This window comes from Chenopodium album, chromosome 25 (assembly GCF_948465745.1).
Source record: "Chenopodium album chromosome 25, dcCheAlbu1.1, whole genome shotgun sequence".
Lineage (NCBI taxonomy): Eukaryota > Viridiplantae > Streptophyta > Magnoliopsida > Caryophyllales > Amaranthaceae > Chenopodium > Chenopodium album.
Genome location: NC_137858.1, coordinates 26,927,679 through 26,936,822, shown reverse-complemented (window position 1 = coordinate 26,936,822; position 9,144 = coordinate 26,927,679). Strand labels below are relative to the sequence as shown.

General features: G+C 36.4%; 1 protein-coding gene across 2 annotated transcripts; it reads right to left on the bottom strand.

The window, feature by feature from the left end:
- Positions 1 to 387: 387 nt before the first annotated feature.
- LOC145614783 (cytochrome c oxidase assembly protein COX11, mitochondrial-like) lies at positions 388 to 8,851 on the bottom strand. Of its 2 annotated transcripts, none has more exons than XM_081669845.1 (7): positions 8,528 to 8,851; positions 8,151 to 8,442; positions 7,400 to 7,452; positions 5,796 to 5,868; positions 5,598 to 5,702; positions 830 to 898; positions 388 to 722 (listed from the first exon to the last, which is right to left on the bottom strand). In XM_081669845.1, the coding sequence occupies exons 1-7, from the start codon at positions 8,605 to 8,607 to the stop codon at positions 621 to 623; spliced, it is 774 nt and encodes a 257-aa protein (XP_081525971.1). In that variant the 5' UTR covers positions 8,608 to 8,851; the 3' UTR covers positions 388 to 620. The 2 variants fall into 2 exon arrangements, with proteins under 2 accessions (XP_081525971.1, XP_081525970.1); XM_081669844.1 differs by having other exon boundaries at positions 818 to 898; positions 8,528 to 8,850.
- Between the last annotated feature and the right edge of the window lie 293 nt (positions 8,852 to 9,144).

Below are 9,144 nucleotides of genomic sequence, written 5' to 3'. Positions count from 1 at the left end.
TATTCATTTCTGTCATATTAAATGTTCATTTTCCAAAACATAGGACAAGTCAGAGTTGACTAGTCGGGATTCCAGCCAAAAATTTGGTTTTTTGCCATTCCTTTTTTTTTTTGTTTTTTTTTTGCAACGGAATCCTTCAAAATATCGATAAGTAATGACTACAACAGAATATCCTTCAAAAATGATGTGATGCTACACGAAAATGTAATTGACTCTAATTTCTAATCTAACTGCTTATGAAGCGGGTATGAATGAGTAGGAAAAAACTTATTGTAGAAATGTAATCAATCAGCCATTATAATGGTGACAGATTTAAGCAGCCACACTTAGCCGGAGCAGAAAAGTCTTTAATTTCCAATCCAGCTGCTTATGAAGCGGGTATGGATGAGAGTAGGAAAAAGCTTATTATAGAAATGTAATTAACCAGCCATTATAATGGCTAACAGATTTAAGCAGCCATATTAGCCAAGAGCAGAAAAGTCGTAATTATCCGCAACTTTGCAATCACCCGATAACCTGACAATGGCTAGCCAACTGGTTTTAAGAGCCGTACTTAACACAGGGCAGGAAAAGTAGTAATGATCTGCAACTTTGCAATCAAGCAGGATCTCATTTATATTTTATGTGTCAGAGACCTTGAAAAATGTATACGATAAGATAATATTGTTGATGCCATCCATTCTAGGATCAGTCTCGAATTCAGGATCAATATAGAAGAAGACCTGTAAGTTTTGATTGGTATATCTTATTATATCTTATTAAACATAATAGTAACAAATTATTAATTAAAAAAAAATCACGAACTGCTACAACTTACAGGCATATCAACCTGCTCTCCAGGAAGAAGTCGCTGCTCCTCAAAGCAAAAGCATTGTATTTTGTTGAAGTAAACCGCCGCCTATAAAGCAGATCCTTATATTTCATGAAAGCAAACTAAATAAAAATAGAAAAATAATTGATTGCAAAAGAAAGGGGGAAATTGTAGTGTATATATTTGACTAAAAGCCTATGCTTGAATGGATAAAGGTCTTTCAAAAGTGCAAGGATTTAGTTTATGGAGGATAAGTTTTCTTATTATGGAGTATTAAACATGCATTTGGTTTCTTTTGAATTTTATTATAGATATCAAATTATCAAGTTCCATTCAGTGTCCAACTTCATGTATATATATATGGATACCTACAAAATTATCTCTCTAGATTCTCTCTCTACGGTTTTCTTTTTTCTGCCATGGCGAAAAAGAAACCGGAGAAGGTGGTAACTAGGGGGAGGGAAGCAAGAATAAGAACTAAGTCTGATTTTGTGGGTAATCCACCCCCAAATTTGGATGAGGTTGAAAACTTGGAGGATTTGATTCTCACCCCGGACGATCGATTTAAGAGCTGATTCATGGGTCAAGAATTAAGTCTAAGCTGTCTAAATGGTTTGATGTGATGAAATCGAGAGAAGATGTTATGGAGGTAGCTGAAACAGAGGTTATGCAAAACAGAGTATCGATTGCTCAAGAGCGCCATGCTAGGCCAGTAAGTTCTGATGTTAAACCTTTGTTGCAATTATCTTTTAATGATTTTTGAGATGAGCTTGCATATTGGAATTTGGGTATTGTTGCTTATGTGTTTAGGGCTAATTCTTATATGAATGCCTTTATGGGTTTTTGTAACAGAATGTGGGGAGTGAAGAATATTGATAAGGTGATTCCCTTGAAAAAGGGGTATTATCTGAATCCAAAGAGAAAGCTCCTAGAGCTGCTCATGTAATGTTTGATAATCATCCGATTTTCATGAAGCAATCACTAGCAATGTGAGGACATATGGAGGGTTGAAAAACGATTCCTCTATCACAATCGGATTGCATCAAGGGTCTGCATTAAGCCCTTTTCTTTTTGCAACGGTTCTAGATGAAGTAACTAGACCAATTCAAGATGAGGTTCCATAGTATATGTTGTTCGCAGATAATATCGCTTTGTTGGATGAGACTAAAGATGGGGTTAATGCCAAGTTGGAGCAATGGAGGCAAATGTTGGAATCTAGAGGGTTTAAGCTAAGTCGGAGTAAGACTGAATATTTGGTATGTCATTTTGGTACTCAGAGGGGGACAAGCAATGAAGTGGTGAGTTTAGATGGAAAGGATTTGACCATGAGTAAATGCTTTAAGTATCTTGGGTTGATCATCGAGAAGAACGGTGACATTGATCAAGACGTGGCCCACAGGATTAAGTCGGGGTGGCTAAAATAGAGAGCGGTCACAAGAATGTTATGCGACCGAAGCATTCCCTTATAGTTGAAGGGAAAATTCTACATGACTACCATAAGACCACTGTTGCTAATATGGTACAAAATGTTGGACTTATAAGAAAAAGCACATTAAAAAGATGGAGGTTACAGAAATGCACATGTTAAGGTGGATGTGAGGGAACACTTTAAGAGATAGAATCAGAAATAAGGTTTTCGCAAGAAAGTAGGTGTGGCATGTATTGCAAATAAACTAAGGGAAAATTCCCTGCGTTGGTTTGGACATGTAAAACGGAGACCCGAGGGTGAAGCAGTTTGAAAATAGGAAGAGTGGGACCATGGAGGGGTTAAACGAGGGAGAGGGAGACCGAAAATGACTTTGTTGGAAGGAGTTAGGAGGGATATGAAGTGTATGGATTTGCATGAGGATGAAGCATTGGATCGTAAGGGATGGAGGAGGAAGAATTATGTCGATGACTAAGGGATAATCAAATTTGGTTCATATTAGCCGACCCCACTTTTGGGATTAAGGCTTTGATTGATTGATTGGGAAGATGGAACGGAATTGAATTTTGAGGAAATTACTAAGGTTCCTGCATGGGTTATAATTCCTGGATTACCTCAAAAGTATTGGGGGAAATCTTGTTTAGGAAAGATCGTTTGCTTAGTTGGTATCCCAATTAGGCCCGACAATGCTACTCAAATGAAGGAGAAAGTAAACTATGCGAGATTTCTTGTGGAAATGGATGTTAATGGAGATTTTTCTAATGGATTGAATTCATGTGTGAGACTGGTAGTATTATTTAGATGAACGTGGTATTTGAATGGAAGCCTTTCAGATGTGATGTGTGTAAACAGATGGGGGTTAAGAAAGTTTGGAGACCAAAAGAGCCACCTGTCAGAGAGGAGCAGCAAGTAGTTAAAACTACTGAGTTGAATATCCAAGCTAAGGTGGGAAGGAGAGCAGGAATCTGAGAAGCAAGATGGGTGGATTAGAGCTACCCCTAAGCATACAAGTAGTGCACAACAGATGTCTGGGACTAAGCAGGATGCTACAGTGCAAGTCTGTAATTCTTTTGAGAGATTACAGTGTGAAGATCCTCTAGTGTTTGGAGATGTGCTAGTTGGGTTGCCTCCTGGTAAGGGTGAATCCATTAATCATGGATAAGATTCTTATCTGGAGTGTGAGAGGCCTTAATAGCCTCTCTTAGCAGAAGTAGGTAGAAGATTGGTTTGGTATTTTGGAGACTAAAAACCTAGTAATTTTCCAAGGTTGGTATGTGACTTCTAACTTTTCTTTGATATAAAAGGTGAAAGAATTTTAGTGGCCTTGCTTCCTCCTGGTGCTTTGGGCTACTACTCAATTGTTTCATCTAAAGGTTATTAATATGGCCTTAAAGATGGAATTCTTTTGCTCTATTGTCTATGGTATGAATGATTGTAAAGAGAGAAGCTTTATGGTCTGATATTTGTTGTATAGGGGCAGCTATGAAGGGGCCTTGGATGATTCTTGGGGATTTTAACTGCCCTCTCAACTATGAGGATAGAATTGGGAGACCCATAACCTATGCTGAGCTTGAGCAATTTAGGGAATGTGTTCAGCAGTGTGAGATTTATGATATGAAAAAGGTGGGATACTCTTTTACTTGGAATAATAAGCAGGAAGGAATGCAGGATGGAGGAGAAAGGGTGGTGCGTAGGATTGATAGAACTTTGGTGAATGAGTGTTGGGTTACCCGAGTTTTATGTAGCATATCTTGGGTCAAGTTGGGATGTAGAGGGATTTTAAGTTTCATCCTAGATGTAAGAGTTTGAGGCTGAATCATCTAGTCTACGCTGATGACCTATCATTTTTAGCAAAGGTGATAGGATTATATTGGCCTTATCCTTAAGTTTGGCTACTTTTGCAGTTGCTTCTGGTTTGGTTGCTAATGAAGGAAAGTTAAGTATTTACTGCTACAATGTGGAAAAGGAAATCAAGGAAGATATTAATAGAAGTTCTGGTTTTAAGGAGGGCACGCTTCCTTTCAGGTATGTATTAATGTGAGTGCAAAGAAGCTGGCTAAAGATGATTGTCAAATCCTTATTGACAAGATTGGGCTGCAGTTATCTCTTATGCTGAAGAGCTCAGTTAGTGAACTCAGTTTTGATGTCTATGCACATTTAGTGGGCTAGTATCTTTTTGTTGCCCAAAAGTGTGATAGATGGGGTGGTTGCTATATGCAGAAATTATCTCTGGAGTGGTAAAGCAGTCTATAATAAGTCTCCTCACGTTGCCCGGGATATTGTATGTAAAAGTAAGAAGCAAGATGGCTTAGGTGTTCATATCTGTAAGATTTGGAACATTGCAGCTCTTGGGAAGCATATATGGAATATTGCTCAGAAGCAGGATAGTTTATGGTTAAGTATTTAAAAGGAAAAAGCTGGAAGAGGTATCAGTGCCCTAACAATGTTAGCTGGAACTGGAGATAGATGTGGTAGGTTAAAGATAAGCTCAAGTGTGGCTATGCAGGGAATACTTGGAAAGAGAATGTGAAGGGTTACACTATTGGTATTGTCTATAAGTGGCTTACTAAGCAATATGATTTGGTTCTCTGGTGCAGTTGGGTCTGGAATAGGTTTAATATCTGTAAAGCACAAGTTCATTTGCTGAATGATTCTTGGATAAATACAGAGTGAAAGAGTTTCTCTTTAGGATTGGTGTGAGTGTTGATGCTAAGTGTCCTCTCTGCAATCATGATGATGTAACAGTTGAGCATTTGTACTTTGGTTGTGATTATTCCATGAAATGCAGCAATATTCTTGCTCAAAGCCTTCAAGTTCAGCTGGTTCCTAGTACGCATGAAGACTGTAATGACAAGTTGAGTCAGATTTCTGGAAGGTTTAGAAGCTGTTTGGTTCAAGTATATTAGAAGACCTGAGAGTGTTGTAAAGGAGCTGCTGTTTAATATTAAGCATAGAATTGATTTTGTCATGCCTGGTAAAAGTAGTAGGAGAAATGTAGAATGGTAAAAAAAAAAATGATGTATAGATAGTTTTTGTTTGGTTTGGTAGCTGCTCGTTTTGGCAGCTTGTTTGGTGTATGATGATGTTGGTTTATTCTTAATAATATTTTTAATTTTTTCAAAAAAAAAAAAAAGTTCCATTCAGCGAGTACATTATTGTTTTTTTTTTCCTTAACAAAAATAGTTGGGAATTGGGACTTTGGGAGTTAGGGACCTAATATATGTTGATGCCAAAAATCTACAATACTTTTTGTAATTGGTGGAGAATAATGCCAAAATGCTGAGATTTTCATGGCCAAGTTTTAATGGTAAAAACGCCATTTCCAGTAAAAGAAAAGCCAACATTATCAGAAACTCTTACCTTCATGGGTGTAACATTATACGTGGATACACCAACAATAGGAGTTGAACTTTTATTTTCAGCAGTATAAAATGCCAAAGCACTTTCTCCTGGTTTAACCCTCACCTGCAGTGAAAGTACAATTTAGTGAAAGGTTTACATGTTGCTAAAGTATAATGCAACCACAATTTTAGCTATAGGCTTAAAAGAAATTGATACCTCTCTTTGGGTAGGTGTAAATTTCCACTGCATCCCATCAGCAACATCAGCATTGAATTGAACTACAATTTCTCTGTAACAAAAGACATAATGAATCAAGCAACTCTCATGAAAACAATTAAAGAATTCTGGATGCAAGGGAGAGAGGGGGGAGGGGGATTTTGAGCCCAAAATTTACCAACATATCTCACAATTTAGAGATGGAATGTTCATGTATTTTGAGTCTTTATTATAAAGTAAAATTTCCAACTTGCTAGCCACCAAGCTTTAAGTAAGATATAAACTAAACTTTAAATATCTTCAAGGGAACCACACTGATTATCTCACACCAAAAGTAATCCAAGGAGAATAAGAAAACAAAATAAAAAAAAAACTGAGATCTTCAGTGAAAGAATTCTTCAAGTTCAAGGCTTGATATTTTCCTAATTCATCATAGTCCAGTACTCCAGTTACATCATTTTTCACTGATTTTACAGAAGTGACATTAGATTAACTTATACCTCATTAACACTATATTACCTGATTTTGCCTAACAAAAAAAAAGGTTTAATTTGCAAAAAAAGAGCTTTAACAATACAGCATACGGCATAAAATATCATTTAGCCTATTGTCTCCACATGACACATGTCAGATACTCAGATGATCAAACAGCAATTTGACCCATCTTGGACAAAGTAGTCGACAAACCTTTTAAATTATTATGAACCATTTTAGGCTACGCGCCCAGTCCTTAATTCCTTTAGTGTTCAAATCCAGCCTCTAATTACGAACCCAGCTAAGCAAAGATGTGTATCATATAGAAACTCCTTATCGATGCCATTGTAGATTAAAATCCAACAAAGAAAAAGTTGCATGATTTAAATCTCAAATCTAAAAGGGTGAAGGGCATGTTCCTTCCTTAGTTTCTACCTCAAATATCTTCACAGATTTTTTGATCAAATATTTTAACATGTAAGATTATCTTCGATTATTTTAAGTAATGTTTAACCAAAGATGACAATTCAATAGATTACATGTAGATAGCTGAAACCATAAAACAATTTAATGGAGAAACTGCAATCAAACCCTTATAATACCCCTTTTCATTTCCTTCTTAACAACGCAAATTCAGCATGCTTGACTTTCAAATCAAAGGTTCAACACGCTAGCACCAACAACACCCACCTTCTTAGGATTTTGCTTATCATCATGGCCATGAGGCCATACTATATGCGAAAACCTTTGGTAAAATCAGGGGAGGCACTCTTGGAAGAAAAATGGTATAGGATCTAGGCCACCTACTATGAAGATACTAGTTGGATTGTGGGACAATAACCCAAACCAACCATTCCCCAAGCCTTGGGGTAGAAGAACCCTTCTCTCTATTTCTGCAGATAGCATCTCAAGGCACTACAAAGCTATTTCTTATCAACAACAAATTCAAGTTCTTGGTGGGACATGGACACGATTATTATTGCTTTAACAGACATCAGGGTTACAAAACATTCATATTCAAGGCATACAATTGAAATGAACATTCATATTACAAAATTCACCATTTCATATAACATTTAAATATGATACTGAGAAGAAACAACGTATGTGCAGAATTTGAGAAACCTGACCTTTTGGTGACAGTACCATCTTCTGTATGCCGGGCAATCTTTTCTTCTACTGTCTACAGAAAGCGCACACAATTAGTTATACTCATCATTTTAAAAGTAATGGAGATACTCAGGGAGCAAAGGCCACTAATTTCCATTTACAATTACCAGGAATGATTTCAGCTGATCTTTTCAATTATATTGGCACCCCACCCCACACTGTTCATAATTAGCTAGTGATCTTTACCCCTACACCCCCCCCCCCCCCCCCCCACAAAAAAAAAAGAAAGTATTAATTTTTTTAGAGCTAATCTGCTAAAATCATCACCTAACGGTAAAACCAAAATCCAAAATTATCAACATAATCTTCTAGTAGTATTAACTGATAATGTGACAACTTTAGGTCTTTTACTATAAGAATTCATGCAAACATAATAATCATAATGCTCGAACATGTTATTACCAGTTTTACATAATCTTTGTTACCCTCATTTTAGGCCTTAAAGATCTATTGGGCAACGAAAGATTTAAAATAGATACTGATCACTTAACCACTTAGCATAATGAACAAATGAAAAGGTTATATACTCGTCTTTGTTTATCTTGCCATTTGTAATTCAGTAAGCAAACCCTATACTTGTTTTTCTTCTCCAAACAATATCCAAGAGTACCAGCAGCCATTTCCAATAATGTACCTACAACATATCACTTTCTCGAAACGATGCATTTTTTTCCCGAAACATACATCAACACAAAATCAGACAAGTCTCACCTCACGGCGTTGAACAGTACCACCATAACCAGTAGCTTGGCAAAATCTCCTATACAACGGGACAGCAGCATATGAACATCCGACCATTCCAAACACCAATGCAGTCAAATAATACAACATCTTTCGCGATTTCTTATCTTGAACAACATTATTGGATGCAAAATAACGCCTCGGCTCAAACGCAGTAAGACGGTATCGTTGAGCAATCTGATGATTTCTATCTGACCATGAACTATATCTAAGTTTTTGCCTAATTTCATAACTACTTGGTCCAATTGATTGAAATAATTTCCTATACCAAAATCAAAAAAATTGAAATAAATTAATCTAACTTGCAGAAATTCAAATATAAAGTTTGAAATAAGCAAAATACTTACTGGAATTGAGAAGTAGAGGACTGCGTATTGTGCTTGAGTACATGAGGTAAAATTCTCCTAGATAGCAGACGAAATGACATGGTTGATGATTTCTGGAAAATTCTCCCTTTTCTCTCCTCAAAACTTTGATTATTAATTCAATTGAACTCAATCATTCAAAAATGGTTGAGAATATCAAAGGCGATATTGCTGACGATGATGCTTTCACCGCCATTAATCCATTACAAGCTCTCTCTCTACGTTTGGTTCAAGGATAGGAGGAGTATATTTTAGCCTAAAAAAAAAACCAAATATGAACAAGACTTTTTTTGTTAACTACTTTGTTTTCTTCATTAGGTTTATTGAAGTTAGTTCATACGAAGTATATGTATTTAATATATTCTAGCTCAATTTGGTGTGGAAAAAAAAAAAAAAAAGATTAACTAGCATTTTTGCCCGTTCGATGCACGGACTATTACATAGGTTATTTTTTTTGAAATGTGTCGGTATTATTTTGTAATTTACTTAGGTATATATACATGGCTATTATAGGGTATGAAATGACATATTGAGGGTCAGCCGGTCTTTCGACTAGATCCCCCTGAAAACCTACTCCCTCCGTCCCTAAATTACATTCA

Coding starts and splice junctions, on each gene's coding strand:
- LOC145614783 (XM_081669844.1), bottom strand. CDS start 8,607: ATGTCATTTCGTCTGCTATCTAGGAGAATTTTACCTCATGTACTCAAG. Junction 7,453..8,150: donor GTACTGTTCAACGCCGTGAG/GTGAGACTTGTC, acceptor CGCTTTCTGTAG/ACAGTAGAAGAAAAGATTGC. Junction 5,869..7,399: donor GATGGTACTGTCACCAAAAG/GTCAGGTTTCTC, acceptor CTTTTGTTACAG/AGAAATTGTAGTTCAATTCA.